The 19,835-nt window shown below is 45.0% G+C and overlaps 1 protein-coding gene across 1 annotated transcript in view; it reads right to left on the reverse strand.

Annotated features, from left to right (window-relative positions):
* The window catches only part of KATNAL1 (katanin catalytic subunit A1 like 1), a 174,534-nt gene that overhangs the window by 92,650 nt on the left and 62,049 nt on the right, over window positions 1-19,835 (reverse strand). Inside the window, exon 5 of the mRNA XM_089656145.1 lies at window positions 1,260-1,387. Within this exon, the coding sequence (XP_089512271.1) occupies window positions 1,260-1,387 (128 nt within the window). The remainder of the gene's footprint in view (window positions 1-1,259; window positions 1,388-19,835) is intronic.

A 19,835-nucleotide genomic window follows, 5' to 3' on the forward strand; every position in this document is an offset into this window, starting at 1 on the left:
CAGACCACCGATAAACAAAAAAAAAAAAAGGAAATGTTTAACTACATCTTGCCCTTTCAACACTAAAGCTAGCCAATACATGGATCTGGGAAAAGCCCTACAAAAGAAGCAGAGAAGCCAAACCTTTGTCTACGCAAAGGAAAATCTGAACTGGTCTAGGTAAGGTAAACCCTGTGGGGCTGAAAATCCCTCTGGAGAAGGGGGGTTTCTGAGTAGGGAGTACTGAGTACCAGAGCTTGAAAGTAAAGGATCCATCTGAGGGAGGGAGTGGAAGTCTCGAGAAGGTACAACTCCAACAGCAACTTCAACATACTGCATTATTTAGGTGTAAATTTGGAGTGATGGCAGGAGTTCCTTCAAAAGGTATGCTAGGACTCTAAATCTGAGCCAAAGATGGTAACAGGGGCCATAAGCACAGCTTTATTAAGGGGTCAGGGAGGGACTTAGCAGGAGAGGCCGCCAGATCGCACTAAGAACCTCTGTGGAAAGTATGCCCAGTGGATGAATACAGCCAGTTATAGTCTGGAGGGCACACGAGGGAAGACATTGCTTCATCTTACAGAGCTGATGAAGACTCCAATAAAGATGACCCTATAATAATAAAGGGTCCCAGATTCTAGATTACAGGTGTCTGTTCTGCGTATGCCAGGTAAACACCCACCAGAACCACTAGGAGAGTATGGGCCTAGGTCACCGGTCACCTATGGCAGCAGGAATGCCCCTTCTGGGTCTTAGCAAAGGCATGTTGCTTCTGCACAGCAGTAATGCATTAGGCCCCATGCGAGGCAAGGCCAAGCAGTTACTAAAAGACCAACTCAGACAGGAGGTAGGGAGGAATACTGGTTGAACTTCCAGAGGAGAAATTAAAAAAGGAAAAAAGAATAAACTGAAAAATATACTGTACTCAGAAGAGCTGAGAAGGCATCCAACCTTCAAGGACACTAGCAAAAAACGGAGGCATGCTAAGTAGAGAGGAAGTGTTATATGAAGGCTGGTTTACAATTTTTCTCTTTCCTAGTGTCCAAACACCCAGTAGGCAGCAGTATAACCTGAATGTGGGATGATAAAAGAAAGGCATTTGAAAGATGCAAAAAAAAAGTAGCGGTCTGATCAGCAAAATGTAGCTTGTAAGCCTTAGTGCTAATTGCTTTGCCAAATGCTGCACATCACCCCTAGAATGCCATCCCCACAATGAACCACAGTATTTTTTCTTTGCATCTGCGAGGCTTAGGAAACTTCACCACAAACTATACACATACCAGTGAATATTGGGATTCCTGGAAATAATGTCTCTTTCTAAAGCTTCGACCAGATCCTTGTCATATCCAGCACAATCAAACTTCTTTATTTCACCATCTCCACCTACATCTTGCTGATTTTTCCGACCCTGTACAAAAGAAGGATAAGACAAATTTATCATGACTCAGCTCAATAAAAACAGAACAAACATAGGATTTCACAGAAAGTCTTGCCATGCACAAGAGATCCCTCATTATTCATCTGAGACTCTTTTTGATTTGAAGTTGACATGGTGCTACATGTGATCAGTTAAAACACCAGCCATTTGATGGCTTGACAGTTTGTTTGAGAGCACAAGCAATAACCTTCACAGCATGCCTTGAGTATAACGGTTTTGGAAAATAGTTAAACTGATGAGTTTAGTTCCACTTAAGATCTGTGAATTTTGGAGCAATTCACTCTCTCTGAAACAACCCAAGATTCATTAAATAAGTAGTAAATAGATATTTAAAAATACATTTTAGCTTTTACCTTCATTTTTAAATCAAACTTGGCAAACTACCACTTGGTAAAGTACAGTTTCAAGCTATATAAATGTTAAGGAGATACAAAATGAATTGCACACAAGGAATTCACTATAGGATCCATTTGAGAAGATACACAATAAATCACACATGCACAAGCAATTCCAATTAATTGATGATGTACAAGAGAATATCATGCTCTCTATGGTACTTCTGACACCAAATGGAATGAAACTTTCTGCTTGAGATGCTCATCCATCAACATACAGGACACATGTAAACACAGTAGAGGGTTTGGTTACAGTGAGAATATTCATACTGGAGAACAGGGAATTTAACCTAGAAGTAATAAAATAAAAACCGTTTAATATGAAGATTATCCCAATCCCAACTTCCGTCGATTTAGTTTGAGCATTGATGAGTTAAAGCATGCTTTAGGTTTTTTTGCCCGCTGTGTCCCGAAAGGAAACATTTTCCCCTCGCTTCCTGTCAGGATGTACACAAAAAAACACATTGAGTGAGGAAGGGTTAGAACGTTTGTTAATGTTTTTATGCTACCTGTGCCTTCCTGCTGCAGTGATGACGGCTCCCCCATTTCCATATGAGTGTCACAGAGACAGGAAATGAGGGAAATCATCCCAACGGGAACACAGGCTGCAAAAAAAAAACCCCTAAAAAGGCTCTATCCCTCCCACTCTGTCCAAATAAAAAAAAATTTTTTGTTGCCGTGGCTTATTAAAGTGGGGATAACATTAAAGTGGATCTAATCCTAAAAACAAATATGCTTACAAATCCCTAGATGTGGTGTTCATTTTATTTCAGGTGGTCATCTTGCCAGTAATACACTTCCTGTACTAAAGTGACAACAGTCACTCACTGTACTGTATCTATGAAAGCGAATTGTGTCACTAGGGCAGGAAGTGTGTTGGGACTACAGAACATCTTTTCCTCTACAAATCATGTAAAAAATAGAAGGAAGAGGTGGTCTGTAGTGCACAGAAGTGAAATTCAACAGGGCTGACATTTTTGAGGATTTCAGTGCATCAGAGAGAAAGAATACAGAAACTCGCTGAATTTTTAGCAGATCAATAAGCATTTTTGGTACTTGCACATTTCCCCATGTTTTGATGCTTTAAAAAAGCTGCAAGTATTGGTAAGAGATACTCAATACGTTTTTGCACCTACATACACTTTAAAAAATTAATTTTTGCAGTCTATTGACCCAATTTGCCCTAGGATTACTATGCTTCTCTGTGTTGCCTGAACATCAACCAAGGAATGGTTTGATGGCCAGCCTGTAGAAGTCTAAGCAGCTGCCTCAACCTTGGAGTTCAAGGTTGAGTACTTCAGCAGATAGCAATCTGCTGGCTGTTTCCACAGAGTCTTCTAATCTGAGGTCTTCACTTTTACTTACTGTAAATATTAGGAAGGGGACCTGTGCAAAAGTATAGCTTAAAAATTGTAGTCTAAAGACCTGAGGCATTGGGTCCTTGTAAAGCCACAACACGTTCACACTCATCACAAGCCTGCCGCAGGAACACGAACAGTCAACTACAAGTGAATATAATCTCTATGCAAAAAAATGTATAATAAATCTTATTATAATATCGAAAAGCTGCAGTTACTTTGATAATTACATGTCATCTGTGAGATATTCAAAGAATCCAGAGAGGTTCAGTTTCTTCTCTAGGTTTATAAGGAAAACACTATCTTTTATAGAGCTGTCAAGAAAGCATTATAAAGGAGTTGAGCACATAGAGTTATCTCTGCTTGTCTTACTGACTTTTAGAAAGCTGCAATATTCGGTGTGGCACACTTTCTAAAAACTATTTCCTGTCTGCCATCTAGTGACCATTACTAAAAGAAACAAATTCAGAACAGACTACATAGATACAGCTACATTTATACACTCATCAGTGCTTCGGGAAAAACATTAAAAGGCCCCAAGCAGTGGCGTAGCGTGGGTTGACAGCACCCAGGGCAAGGCAAGTATTACCCCCTAACCCGTGGACTCCGAGTTAATTCCACCAGAATATATATATATATATATATATATATATATATATATATATATATATATATATATACACATACATATATACATACATATACATATATACATATACACACACCGCAGGGGATATCTCCCCGAATCCTGGCCCTCCACCACCTCCCTCACCCACACAACACCCTCCCACCTCCACGTCCTGCCGCAACCCCCGCAACTTAGTATCTGTCCCCCTGCTCCCTAAAATCACCCCCCCTCCCCCGTTTTCATGTGCACTCCTGAACGCCCGATCGGTGTGCAACAAGCTTACCGCCATCCACGACCTCTGTTTCCCTCAACCTCCTAGCGATCACGGAAACCTGGATCCAGGCCACTGACTCTACCTCCCCTGCTGCACTCTCCTACGGAGGTCTCACCTGGACCCACTCACCCAGACCCAACAGTCGTAAAGGTGGTGGGGTTGGTCTGCTCCTGTCACCACAGAGCACCTTCCGAGTCCTCCCAAACCCCCCCCCTCTCTATCCTGCTCCTCCTTCGAGGCCCACTGCGTCCGACTATTCTCCCCAACCCCCCTGAAGATTGCTGTGATATACCGGCCTCCTGGATCCATATCCCACTTCCTGGATGACTTTTCCTCCTGGCTACCCTTCTTCCTCTCCTCTGAGCTACCCACCATCAACCTTGGGGATTTCAACATCCCTGTCAACCTCGACAACCGGGCCACATCCCATCACCTCCACTTAACCTCCTCCTTTGCACTTGCACAGTGCATACAATCCACCACCCACTCCGACGGTAATATCCTTGATCTCGTCTTCTCCAACCACTGCGCTCCCCACAACCTCACTAACACCCCCTTCCCTCTCTCTGACCACAACCTGATTACCTTCTCTATCTCCTCATCCTCCAATGCCTACCCCTCCAAAATGTCACACTACTACCAGCCGTAACCTCCACAACCTTAACCCTGCCCCCCTCCACGACAGCATCCTCCCCCTGTCCTGCCCCGACTTGGCTATGACTGCCTATAACAACACGCTGTCAACAGCCCTTGACTCACTAGCGCCTTTAACCACACGCAACATCAGACCCCGACCGCTCCAGCCATGGCAGACTGATCACACCAAAACCCTCAAACGACACAGTCGTGCCCTGGAGCGACTATGGCGCAAAACCAAATCCCAACAAGCCTTCACCCGCTACAAATCTGCCTTCCACACCTACACCTCCTCCCTCCACGCAGCCAAACAAGCCTACTTCCTGACCCTCATCAAGGCCCTCTCCTCCAATCCTCGCCGACTCTTCTCCACCTTCAACTCTCTACTCTCTCCACCCCCACCTCCACCCAGCACCTCACTCACGGCCCTTGAGATTGCCAATCACTTCAAAAACAAGATTGACACAATTCGCAAGGACATCGCCGCAACTCACACTCCCTCTCAACCCGTCCCCTCTCACACAGCTACGCCCTCATCACCCCTCTCCCTCGAAATAACACGCAGGGACTTCGTCACTGCTCAAACTCCCTCCAACCCCATTCCCCCTCACTCAGCTACCCCCTCATCACCCCTCTCCCACGGCCCCACCACTGCTCTGACCTCCACTTCCACCCCACCCTACATTCCTCATACTGAAGCCCCCTCAACACTCCGCACCTTTGACCTTACTACCATCGAGGAAGTCTCCAAGGGCCTCTCTGATGCCCGCCTCACCACCTGCCCCCTCGACCCTATCCCCTCACAAATCCTACAACCTCCTTCCCCCTCCATCCTATGCTCCCTCACCCACATCTTTAATCTCTCCCTCTCCTCCGGCACTTTCCCCTCCCCTCTGAAGCATGCACACATCACCCCCATACTTAAAAAGCCCTCCCTGGACCCCAATAACCCAAACAACCTCAGACCCATCTCCCTGCTCCCATTCACATCCAAACTCCTCGAGCGCCTATTCTACACCCGCCTAAGCTCTCACCTCAATGACAACAACCTCCTCAATCCCCTACAGTCCGGCTTCCGTCCCCTACACTCCACCGAAACTGCCTTACTCAAACTCTCCAATGACCTGCTAACCGCCAAAGCTAATGGCCACTATTCAGTGCTCCTACTCCTTGACCTCTCCACGCCCTTCGACACAGTCGACCACCCCCTCCTCCTCAAAAAACGACACTCCCTCGGCCTCGGAGATTCTGCTATCTCCTGGCTCTCATCCTACCTGTCACAACGCTCTTTCAGCGTTACCTATAATGCTACCACCTCCCAATCACTGCCTCTCTCTGTTGGGGTCCCTCAAGGCTCCATCCTCGGGCCCCTTCTCTTCTCTATCTACACCTCCTCCCTTGGCCAACTCATACACTCTCACGGCTTCAACTACCATCTATATGCCGAAGACACACAAATCTATCTCTCAACCCCCCACCTCACCCCCTCAGTCTCCACCCGAATCACACACCTACTGAGCAAATTATCAGACTGGATGTCGCTCCACTTCCTTAAACTGAACCTCTCCAAAACCGAGTTTCTTGTCTTCCCCCCATCCCAGACCCCACCCCCCATTGACTTCTCCATCATGTCCAACAACGCCACCATCAAACCTGCCCTGCAGGCCAAAGTACTTGGTGTCATTCTGGACTCCAACCTATCCTTCCAGCCCCAAGTCCAATCTTTAACAAACTCATGCAGACTCCACCTCCGCAACATCGCCAAAATATGCATGTTCCTAACCCCATAAACCACTAAACAGCTCATCCACTCCCTCATCATATCACGACTCGATTACTGCAACTCCCTCCTTACTGGCCTGCCTTGCCGCTGGCTATCCCCGCTTCAGTCGATCCTGAATACGGCTGCCAGACTCATTCACCTTTCCAACCGCTCCGTTTCCGCCACCCCCCTCTGCCAATCCCTCCACTGGCTTCCGATTGCGCAATGGATCAAATTCAAAATCCTAACACTGACGTACAAAGCCGTCCACCATACTGCCCCGAACTACATCACCGACCTAATATCAAAGTACCACACAGCACGCACACTCCGCTCCTCACAAGACCTCCTCTCTAGTTCCCTGTTCTCCTCCTCCCATGCCCGCCTCCAGGACTTCTCCAGGGTGTCACCCATCCTCTGGAACTCCCTGCCCCAACCCTTCAGATTATCACCTACTCAACTCTCCTTTAGGCGCACCCTGAAAACCCACCTCTTCAGGGAAGCCTACCCCACCCTCTGCTAACTTGCCGATCTCCTCCACTCTTCCTACCACTCCATCCCCCACAGCTTTCTCCTCCTGTGCCACCATCCCCTCCATCTTAGATTGTAAGCTCGAAAGAGCAGGGCCCTCGATCCCCTCATGTTTTGCACTGTATTGTTATTGTTCTGTCACATGTTCTGTCCCCCTTTGTAATATACAGCGCTAAACGAACTATTGGCGCTTTATAAATACTGTATAATAATATATATGTTTATTTTTTAATTTGTTTAAGGAAACTCTGTGCCTTACCTTACCCCTTCCTTACAAATCCCTTCCCCTTCCAGCACAAACCTCGGCAACCCTTCCCTCCCCAATCTGCCCTCCCAGTACAAATCCCCCCTGCTAACACTAATTGCCCCTTCCCAGAGCAAATCATCCCCCTCCAATCCCACTCCTAGCACAAATCCTCTCCCCTCCCAAATCACCCCCCACAGCACAAATACTCTAATCAATTCCCTCACTCCTCCCAGCAAAACACCACCCCTAGCACAAATTTTTAACCACCCTCAATTCCTCCAGGTTTTATGCCCCCTCCAGTGCAATTTTCGCTCCCTGAAACAGACCTTAGATCAGTGTTACTCAATACAAGGGGGCATCCCTTCTGGCTTCTACTCCTTCTCTTGTGCTTGATATATTTCAGAGCTGAGCCTGGCAGTCATAACACCAGGCTGGTCCCAGGTGATGATCAGTGCACAATGTCTGGACAGTGGTGCTTCGTGCAGGGTCGAGACCTCCTTCTGTACCATATACGTGGGTACTTAGTCCGCACCGGCCCCTCAGGGTGCCCTCATATTGTCTCCCTGTGCCTGGTGAGGAAGGAGGGGTACCGGGACACACAATGAGATCCAGGGAAGCCCTGCGGCAGCCTTGCTGTGCACTCCGGGCAGGCTTTGTAATACAAGAAACCACAGAGCAGGAGAACCAGCCCACCTGAAACTTACAGTCAATGATGACCCAGTGCGCTGCCCTCCGAGCCTATAGCAGAAGGAGAGGAATTTAACTCTTGGAGAGCTGAAGCTGTTGCACCTTGGACTTGCGTCCCAGCAGACTGCGCCCCTCTAAATGTTGTGCCCAGGGCCACCGCACTGGCTGCTACTAAAATGTGCTGGAGATTTTAAAATACGACTAAAACAGGAAGAAGAAACAGAGATTTTTAGTAAAAAGCAGCATACATAATACACATCAACACTTGTTGGGCACACACTTGACCCCTTGATTACCCCCCCCCCCCAGCCAGTTTTATTAGTACAGTGACAGTGTATACTTATATCAATGATCACTGTATTAGTGTCACTGGTGAGGTCATTGTCAGTTAGTGTCAGATTGATCACCGCACTATCAAAGTCCCACTATAAGTCACTGATCACCACCATTACTAGTAAAAAAAAATAAATAAAATTTCCAGTATACAGTGGTGAAAATAGTTATTTGATCCCCTGCAGGTTTTGTAAGTTTTCCCACTTACAAAGAAATGAAGGGTCTATAATTTTTATCATAGGTATATTTTAAATGATAGAGAGACAGAATATCAACCAAAAATCCAGAAAAAAATAAACACGATACAAATGTTATAAATTGAGTTGCAGTTCAGTGAGTATGACAAGTATTTGATCCCCTACCAGCCAACAATAATTGTGGCTTCCACAGGCTGGCTATGTGCTCATGTGGTACACAGATTAGTCCTGTCAATTTAGGAGGGTGTTTCTAATGACAACTCGTTATGTGTATAAAAGACACCTGTCTACAGAATCTTTCTTCCATTCAAATCTCACCATCATGGACAAGACGAAAGAGCTGTCAAAGGACGTCAGGGACAAGATTGTAGACCTGAACAAGGCTGGAATGGGCTAAAGGACCATCAGCAAGAAGCTTGGTGAGAAGGAACCAACTGTTGGAGCGATTATTCGCAAATGGAAAATATACAAAATAACTATCAATCGCCTTCAGTCAGGAGCTCCATGAAAGATTTCGCCTCATGGGGTAAGGATGATCAGGAGAAAAGTGAGGGATCAGCCCAGACCTACACAGGAGGAGCTTGTGAATGATTTCAAGGCAGTTGGGACCACAGTCACCAAACAAACCATTGGTAAACTCAATACGCCGCCATAGATTGAAATCCTGCAGCACCCGCAAGGTCCCCCTTCTGAAGAAGACACATGTATAGGCCCAGCTGAAGTTTGCCAATGAACATCTAAATGATTCAGAGAAAGTGCTGTGGTCAGATGAGACCACATGTGAGCTCTTTGGCATTAACTCGACTTGCCGTGTTTGGAGAAAGAAAAATGCTGACTATCCCCTAAGATCACAATCCCTACAGTCAAACACTGTGGAAACATTATGCTTTGGGGCTGTTTCTCTGCTAAAGATACAGCCAAGAAACGTAAGGATTTAGAGAAGATCTGTAAAGAAGAGTGGACCAAAATCCCTCCTGAGATGTGTGCAAACCTGGTAACCAACTACAAGAAACGTATCTCTGTGCTTGCCAACAAGGGTTTCCACCAAGTACCAAGTCATGTTTTGCTTGAGGATCAAATTTTTTTCCATAAAGTTTATTTATAAACTCAGAGCATACAATAGGTACAGGTAATACAAGGTGTCAGTCGGAAATATAATAGGAGGTAATACACATTCAGCAAACAAAAAGATACATAGCAATACATAGGCAAAGAATCAGACGTAAGTCATCCCAGGGAAAAGAAAACAGGGGAAAGATGAGCACATGCAAAACGCAGGAACATTAAAGGCATATCTGGTCTCAAGCCCTTATTCAGCATATTGGAATCACAGCACTGGCAGGGTCGATGATATATAACCTCAGTTACTGAGCAGCAGCAAAGAGCAGGGCCAGTGAGTCAAAGGTATGCATAGGAAATGTATACAGTAGGTGTGAGGGGGGGGGGGGGTGCAAGGGCTTGTAGGATAGGGCCTTTTACTTTTGATGAAACTGAGGTAACCCACTACAGGTTGCCAACACGTGGGTAAAGGGTTCGGAAAAGGAGATATGTAAAAGTAAAACATATGTGCAGCTGGATTGCAGATAGGGAGTGGGGCTCCTATGCGTAGAGAAGTGTACCAAAATGGAAAGGGGAGAATGAAAGCTAAACTCTGAGTAGGAAAGCAAGGAAATGGGGATTAATAATTTAAGAATAAGCATGGAAGAGATGGGAACAAGGAAAAGAAAAAGAGAAAAAAAAAAAAAAAAAAAAAAAAAAAAAAAAAGGGGGGGGGGGGGGAGGGTGGGTAAGTCACCTTTACTCAAGACTCCCAGGACATGAGAGATACGCGCAACCCTGGCAGAGAAGCGAGCTGGGGACAGTTGCAGGCGTAGCAGGGTGCCAAGCGTAACTTGCTCCAAGCAGTACAGGACATCGAGACAAAAGGACCTCAATCACAACCTTAAAAAAACAGAGAGCCGATATATCGCCAGAAACGCTACGGGGTATCAGAGAGATTCAGAATCAGTCAGCAAGGCCCATGAAAGAACGATATTCAGGGGTCATTCGGAAGTGAATCCAACAGGACCACGTATGAGAAAATTTAGTAGGGTTATCCAGAGAAGAAGCAATCAGCTCTTCCATTTCAGCAATTCTGTTCAAACCAATCTCGCACTGTGGGGGGGTGAACAGACCCCCAGAGAACCGGTAAGCAGAGTTTAGCAGCGTTAAGCATATGCATAGCCAGAGATTTGAAATATAGACGTTTGGGAAGCGGAGTGTGGTGGAGGAGGAGTTGGGCCGGAGAGAACTCACTATCAAGAGGGCTGAACCATAGGGCAGTCCCACCAGATATGAAGAAGAGATCCAACAGGAGCCCCACATCTCCAGCAATTACTAGGTCTAGATGGATAAAAATGATGGATTCTAGAAGGTGTATTGTATCAACGTGTCGCCAACTTGTATCAGTTTTCTTGTGCCGAAACATTCAAGGAGCACTTTTGAGAAAAGGTAAAGATTTGGTCGCAATCAGAGGAAGAAAGTCAATGTTTAAGTCTCTTTTCCAAGCGGGAAGTGAACCAGAGGTTCTGTCACCAAGAAGAAGCAGATAGGTAAATGATACTAAATGCCTCCGTGGTTCAGCCTTTGAACAGAGTGACTCAAAGGAGGTGAGAGCGCGGACCCATTTATGGCGATATGCAGGAGAGAGAAGAAAATGTCTGATTTGAAGATAGGCCCAAAAGGGAAAGGTGAGATCACCCATAGTACTTGCCAGGGCAGAACAACACTTCAGCTGACCTTTGTGAAAAAAGTGGTTCGCCAATACTTGACTGTGTGGCCAATGTGCTGATGGAAAGGACTTATGCATAACGGAAGCGAAATTCCGGATTGAGGCGAAGAGAAATTAGTGGGTTGGGGGCATCGGAAATGGAGGCCGATTTACAGGCTAAGCGAAAGGTTTTAAGGGAAGGACCTATTATTGGATGTAGGAGGAGGTCTTGAGGAATGTGTTTGGTCATAAGCCACGGGATCGATGAAGGGGGAAGTGGAACAAGAGTGTTCCAGCTGGACCCACGCTTTGGTGGTAAAGTGAATATTCCAATCGATTATCCTAGTAAGATGGCAGGCCCGATGTTAAAGTTGCAGGTCAGGTAGTCCAATCCCCCCCTTGGATTTGGGGAGCACAAGTTGGGAGAAGGAAATACGTGGCAGTTTATGATTCCAGAGAAAAAGAGAGCACATTCTTCTGCATGAAACAAAAAAGGCGGGTGGTAAATGGATAGGTAAGGTTTGGAATAGATAGAGGAGGAGCGGGAGGATATTCATTTTTAGTATAGCACCCCTACCAAACCAGAAGCATGAGCAATGCCACCTAGTTAGGTCTGCTCGGATGGCACCAAGGGTTGGAAGAAAGTTTTTGACATAAAGATCAGAGAGGTTACCCGTAAGCTGTATTCCCAGATAGGTAAGGGAGTCCCTTTCCCATTAAAATGGGAACTGTGACTGACAAAAGGAAACCAGGTCTGGAGGAAGAGTAATGTTTAAGGCATAGGATGTAAAATTATTAATTTTGAGGTTCGAGATATATTAAAAAAAGGAAAAATCCTTAAGTAGGTTGGGCAAGGTAATTCGGGGCTCCGTCAGATACAAAAGAATATCGTCTGCGTAGGCAGCAAGTTTGTATTCCTTGTTCGCCACGGAATTACCCGATATCTGGGTTTAAGCGGAGTTTGCGTAACAATGATTCTAGTGATATCACAAAAAGAAGCGGGGATAGGGGGCAACCTTGGCGCGTACCATTCCCAAGAGAGAATGGATGAGATAGATGCCCATTCACATGGACCTGAGCCGTTGGACCGGAATACAGTGCCATAATGAAATTGAGCATGGTGTCCCCTAAACCAATCACCTGTAGGGATGCCTTTAACTAACCCCAGGACACCCTATCAAAAGACTTCTCGGCATCTAGGGAAAGAAATTCTGGACTGCGAGAATCGTGAAGTCGGTGGAGAAGGTTAAGAGCCTTGATGGTGTTATCCCTTGCTTCCCTTCCCGGGATGAAGCCCACTTGGTCAAGGTCAATCAGGGAGGGTAACAAGGGAAGGAGACGGTTGGCTAGGATCTTTGCGTAGATTTTGATGTCTAAGTTGAAAAGAGAGATGGGCCAAAGTGACATCTTTACCTTCTTTGGGGATGACAGTGATATGAGCTTCCAGGAGGTGATGATGTTGCGTGGAGGGTGAAGAGAAAGTGTTGAAGGCGGAGAGGAAGGGTCCACTCAAAATATCTAGAAACTCCTTGTAATATGCCACAGAAAGACCATCAGGGCCTGGGCTTTTACCAGGTTTCATTTGCTGGATGGCTCGGAGAGTTCCTCCGCTGTGATATGATTTTCCAAATCCTGAACAGTATCATCAGGTACAGTGGAAGGACTATAGAGGTGAAGAAAGTCAGAGATTAGGGTGTCTCTAGGCTTATTGGACTCAGAAGGGCGATGTTCTGGAGGGAGATTGTATAATATTTTGTAGTATTGCTCAAAGTGAGATGCTATATCCGCATTTGAGGTGGCCAAAGAGCCATCCGAGCCCCTAATCTTGTGAACCGTTAAACTCGACTTTTTTGTCTGGAGGGATCTGGCTAAGAATCTCCCACTTTTGTTAGCAAACTCATAAAAAAGTTTTTGCGACAGAATGAATCTGCGCTTAGCTGCCTTGCCTAGTTCGTTTAAGAGCTGTGTGCGGGTGTTCGTGAGATCAGATAAAGTCGAGACGGCCTGATTATGTTTGTGCGCCTTTTCCAGGAATTTAATGTGATCTAAGAGTTGTAAGCGAGTCTGTCTCTCTTTTTTTACGTTTTGTGGTCATAGCTATTAGGACTCCTCCGATGACGCATTTATGTGCCTCCCATTGAGTTAACGAAGAGGTATCTGGAGTTTGATTGTTCGAAAAGTAGTCCGTTAATTGGGAGCGAACCTCTGCTTCATTGGCCAAGTCAGAAAGAAAAGAGGCATCCAAATGCCATATCTTAGAACGGGAATGTTTCTCCGGAAATCGTAATGTCATAGTGATTGGGTGATGATCAGAGAAGATCATCGGTTCGATGGAGGAATCATTGAGGAAAGAGGTCAGCTTGCGTGATAAAGAGGTAATCGATTCTGGAATATTTGTTGTGTGGAGGGGGGAAAAATGTATAGTCTTTGACATTCGGGCGGAGGACTCGCAGAGAGTCGTGAAGTTGCAGATCTTGAAGTTGAGCGTGAATCTGTCTAATGGATTTATATGGCAAGAAAGAGCTTCCCGAGGAAGAGTCCAATAAAGGGCATAGGGGAACGTTAAAATCACCTCCCAAGATTAGGATACCCGCCTGGAAGGAGGAGAGTGAAGAGGTAATGGAGCGGAAAAAGGATACCTGTCTAGTGTTGGGTGCGTAAAGATTTGCTAAAGTGATGGGCCTACTGGCAAAGTTACCTTTTAGAAACAGAAATCTACCATCCGGATCCGGAAGGGACTCCGAGATAGCCAGAGAGAGGTGCTTTGCAATCAAAATGGCAACGCCTTTAGATTTAGCATGAGGGTTAGGAGCATGATAAACTGTCGGAAAATGGGAGTCGGTAAGCTTGGGTATGGCATCGTGACGAAAGTGCGTTTCCTGAAGAAAGACAATATCCGCTCTCTGTTTAAAAAGGTGCAAAAGCAGGAGAGAGCGCTTTTCAGGGGTATTCAGACCCTTCACATTAATAGACAGAACTTTCAGCGAAATATGTCCTGACAGGGAGTTGAGAGAAGGCATGTCCAGGACAGTAAAGGAAACCTAAAAGGGATGAGAAAAGGGAGTAAGGAGAGAAAAAAAAAAAAAAGGGGGGGGGTGGAGGGGGAAGGAAAAGAAAAGAAACAAGGAAGAGGAAATGAGGGGAGGAGAGAGAGAGAGAGAGCGAGCCGGCAGTGGGGGTAGACCAGCTGACCCACCAAGATGTGGAAAGGAGGAAAGAAGAACAAGAAAGAAGAAGGGGTAGGAGGGAAATAGCAGAAAGAGGAACAAGGAATGAAAGGAGATGAGAAGCAGAGGACAAGGGAGTAAAGACGGCCAGAAAATGTTCAGCGAGAGCTCTCAAAGCTCGCTGTGTAGGAAACACGGTGGACTTAGATCCAAAATGAAAGAGTCCGCCGGGCCATAGACCTTAAAAAAATGCAAGAATCGGGGAGGGAGGGTGAGCACAATTTGTTTGAATGAAGATATAGATGGGGGCACAACCGCCATCTTCCAGCATAATGGGTGAGGTAAGACGCAGCAACAAGCTTAGGGATATCAGAAGGAAAATGTAACAAATGTCATGAGGGCAAGGAGACCGAATATATATCATTAGGGCGTATCGTGGTGGAAGCATTGTATGCAGGGAAATAAGAAAATGCACATCTATGTGGAATGCAGTCCTGGCATGATCTTAAAGTTATGGGCAGAGTTGTGGTATTGTAGGTGTGCCGTGGTAGGGCCAGTGTGCGAGTCCATGCTGAAAATAAAACATCAGTGAAAGCCAGATGGAAAATCTGCATATCATTAAGATGAAAAGCAAATCGTATCATAATCTGTTTAGGGCAAAAACATTGCAACATCACAGAAACAGCAGGGCAACCATTCAGAAAAAAAAAAAAGCAACCATCAAAAGGAAACAGTTGGGAAAAATGAGACATAGTGCACCATTTCTTTTTGGAACCCTAAGGTATCTCTCATCTGTCCTAACTCTTCTCTTCCCGACTTCCTCCCAAAAACTCAAACCATCCATCTCCCACCCCGCTCCCGCAGGACTCCACGACATTCTAAAAATCATGTAGCACCTCCTGTCTGAAAAGAAAAAATAGCGGTAGCTAGGCAAGGGGAGAGGGGAGAGGACGGGACTAGGGGGGAGCTCAGCAGAAGCTCCAAATGATGGTTTCAAAACCTGTAAGCAGTAAATGTGGTTTAGATGGGTGTTATGACATGAGGTGGAGGAGGGGTCTGGACCCCGCAGGGAACAACACATGGAGAGTGTAACGAGGTGATACTTGTTTTCAGATATGTAACATAATAATAGTATGGAAATGATAGCCCGGGTCCCGGATCCCTTCCTCCCCCGCCATCCCACACTACCCCTGGAAAAGGTATAAAGGCGAGCTGGAGTATGAAGCCTCTCACAGTAAACTAGGATGAAGAACAGTAGGGATCATGGTCAGGAAAATACAGACAATATGTAATGGAGGGCATGTAAATCACCCCTGACCACTGCAAGATCAACAAAAGACCCCTGGGAGGCCATACAACCAAACAGGGGCCGGGCATAGAGGGTCTGGAGATCCATACTCTCCAGAGACTCTAGGCAGCGGACAAATCAGCATATACATTACAAACAAAACTAGAGAAAGACTGTAGGACCATCCCCCAGGCTTCCATCAGAGGTAGTGCAAATGTAGCAATAAAAAGGTCAGTGACATGGAGGGTGCCTGCGGAGGTACATCAGGACTGGCAGTCCATTGGAGAAGCGGAGACGGAGAGGGAAAAGGTCTTCATGATCGATGAGGCGAATTTAGCAACATCTGCAGGGGCATTAAAAGACCTGGACCAGGGCAGATGGTTAGAGAGCAGAAAATGAAAGGGTGAAGGTGTTCAGTTAAGGGGCCAAATAGGACCCGAGGTGCTACCGGCATGGTCCTGGAGTCAGATGGGAGGAATCTGGTAAAATCATAGTCTGGATAAGTATTGCTGATGAGAGAAAGTCAGGGAAGAGATTGAAGAAAGGCCTTTAGGCATCATGGCAGGGTCTGCGATGTGCAGGAGAGGCCATCGGGCTGTTGTTGGTAGTGGAGCCTCTGGCAGGAAGTCTTGGAGGAGTGGAAGGGACCGATCGGCGGCGGAGATGGGGGCCTTGCCAATCCATGTCACTTGGTACTCAACCAGATTCAGTAGCATTTGGAAGACGCAGAGATCTGTACCAATCTGGAAGCTCAACTAGAGGAATGTCCAGTGCGGAACAGAAGCTGGGGAGATCCTCTGGATCTCGCAGGTAGGCTGTGCGCCCCTGAGCTTGAGCGGAGAGACAGAATAGAAATCGCCACCTGTATGGTATGTAATGAGAGCGAAGTGTGTCCAGCAGGGGGCGAAGTTCTCGCCTTTGTTGCAAGATTATGGAGGAGAGGTCCTGGAACAGGTGTATCTCATTACCCTGAAATAAAAGGTGTCTTCTTTCTCTGGCCCTTCTGAGAATGTCTCCTTTGATTGGAAAGCTGACCAAGCAACACACCACATCTCTTGGGGGGTCAGAATCTCTGCCTCTGGAGCGAAGCGCTCTGTGTGCACGTTCCAGATCAATGGGTGCAGCAGGTGGACAGATTCAGGCAAGCCATGCAATCTGATATGTCTGCGACCTCTATTATCCCGATCTTCAATCTGTCTATAAAAATCACGAATATGAGATGTGTGCGATACTGACAACTGCTGTATCTCCACTATGGCATCAGCATTAGATCTGCTTGTGAATTTCACCTCCTCTATTCTTGTACTTAACAAATGAAGGTCTTCCCTTAGGTCACTGAGGGCTGTGGTAAAAGTAGCTTTAATGTCAGCTGCAACTGCCTGCAGATCTCTTAAAGAAAGTGTATGAGTGTCTGAAGAGAGATCATGCTGTGGGACAGATGCAATGCCAGCCCCAGTGTCTGTGCTATGAGCACGTTGATGTAATGGAGGGAGGAGGGGGGGGGGGGATGCTGCATGTGGTCTGTCCCTCTGCTGAGAGCTAAACAGCTCCTAAATATGTCTGGACTGCTGGGGGTTATGTGCCCGCGGAGAGCGGGAACGGGAGCCGGTGATATTCCGGTCCGCTTTCCCCATCATGTAATGGCTCTGTCTCACCCGCTCCTCTGCTAATATCGATGCAAGGTCTCTGGCTGGCAGGAGCTCCTGTATCACACTACCATCTTGGATCTCGGCAGACCACGCCCCCAAAAACTACAACTTTCAAACAGTCCAATTAATATACACTTATTGGGATTTTTCTTTTTTTACCAAAGACATGTAGCAGAGTACATTTTGGACTTAAATTATGAAGAAATTTGATTTTGTTAATATTGGATATGTTTTATAGCAGGAAGTAAAAAATACTGGTCTTTTTTCATTTATATAATAAAAAATTAAAAACCCAGTAGTGATCAAATACCATCAAAAGAAAGCTCTATTTGTCTGAAAAAAAAGGTTATACATTTCATTTGGTTACAGTGTTGCATGACATTGCATGCAATTACCATTTAAGGTAGCACAGTGCTAAAGAGCAAAAAATCATGAAGGGGTAAAACCTTCCAGAGCTCACGTGATTAACAATTATCTATAATTTTGGCCACAAAAACACACACCATAAAAGTTTTGAAATGAGGGCACAGCAGATTGGAGTATTGCTAACAGCTTATTTATTTCTAGGATTTTTTTGGTTAAATGAAAAAGCTCCAAAATGACCCTGTAACAGAAAGTCAAAAAGTAAAGTGATTTCACCTCTGGGGAACAATCTGCACAAGAAAAACCCAGCAGTTCTATAGTTATAAATGATTTTCTCTGGATCTGCAGAATAACTGTGGCTATGTTACGCTTTGGTGCTCAATGAACACGGAAGAAGTGCAAAAAGTGTGTCAGCTAAAAAATCCAAACTTCCCATAAAGCACACAATTAATGGAGAAGTTAACAGCCAGCAAAGTCAAATGATCAAGTGACAGTGCAGTACACAAACTCAGCATTACTTTACTTCTTAAGACGCATCTGCTTAGTTCAACCAACATCTGTATTTTGTAAAGCTAGGTCTAGGAAAGAAAAATCAGGTTTAGTAAGTGAAAGGAACACACCTGTCAAAGGCATATCCATAAAAATTGACAGTCTCCCCAATTGTGTGCACTAATTTGTACTGTCTATTTCTCGCTATCAGGTGTGTGATGAGTAGGAGAAATGTTCTCCAAATAGATCTTACGTTCACGAAAGCTCTCTACATGCTAATGCACATTTAGGAAAGTCTTACATTTATATTTAGTTTTCATATGTCTTTAAAGGATTGGTCATTTTGGCCTCTGCTCTCCTCCTACTACCTCCTCCTTAGCTGGTTTCTTATGCTTTTATGGTTAAAAAAAATGGTAAAGAAATTCCACAAATACTAACAGAAGCAGGTAAACGGACACCTATGGCAAGTGTCCACACATAAATGGACCAAACAGACATGGTCTTCTGTAGACTGTACAAAAATAAAATTCTCATTTAACCATAAAAAGTGTCCATCTGAACAGTTCAGTTATTGAATGTTCTGTATATGATAATGGTCAATATACCGAATTTCGTTTCATACCCATGACAGTTAAAGCTTGAAGTGGTTGTAAACCCCTACATCTATCCAGTGAAATGACCAGCCTCAGGTGATAAAAAGATGAAACAAATCCTCCTACATAAGACGTACCTGTTTATCTGAAATCTTCTCTTCTCTATATCCAAAGTGCTGAATTTATAAAGTTTGTCTGAGAGTTCAGACAAAAAAAGTGGGCAGAGAGCTGAAATTGCACACTGCAGCTCAGTGAAGAGAGCTCTGATTGCTAATTGGAGGGATGGGAAACAATCCCCTCTACGCAGCACACAGGAACAGAGCTCAAGCTGTCAATATGCTGGAGGCCCCTTTCCTGTCACCATTTTTCTCGTTGTCAAGAAAACTTGTCAGAAGTAATTCATGCTGATAGAGATATGAAGCAGCAGAGAGAAATGAAACTTAGTGCTCCTAATTGAGAAAAGTACACAATATTGAGGGATATGCTTTGTTCATATGTCATGTCTGAGGTTTACAACCACTTTAATTAGGACTAAAATTACAAAGTGGGGGGAAGGGGAGTAAAAACAGAGAACTGTGAAAGGAGAAAAATGTAAGTTTGTGAGAATCTTGTTGCTTTCAACTGTAAAACAATTTGAAAGCATTACACTACTAGCATTACAATTACAATTTAGAATTGTTCAATATTAATTCCATTTCAACCTAATGGATCAGAGCTGATTTAAAAAAAAAAAAAAAAAAGTCCAAAAGGGTTTGATTTAAGACCCTGAAAATGTTAAATTACGTTGATCTATCAGGGGTTTCCAGGCACTTGTACTTGCACCAAGTAACTGCTATTCAGAGCACTTACATTCTCATCTTACTGCTAGAAGCGAAGTATTCTTTATCATCAAGTGCCTTAAAGTAGACCTTCATCTTGCTATGCAAGGTGCACGGGAGGACTTCAACCTTAGCTTTTAGAGCGGACTCAGATTAAGGAACACAATGCACATATAATGAACACGATGTAGAGAACTAAACTCCAGAAAGACATACAAATGTAAAATTCAATACATGCAACATGAACAAATTTG

Source organism: Staurois parvus, unplaced genomic scaffold, assembly GCF_062004578.1.
Source record: "Staurois parvus isolate SC_StPar_1 unplaced genomic scaffold, SC_StPar_1.0 ptg000891l, whole genome shotgun sequence".
Taxonomy (NCBI): Eukaryota; Metazoa; Chordata; class Amphibia; order Anura; family Ranidae; genus Staurois; species Staurois parvus.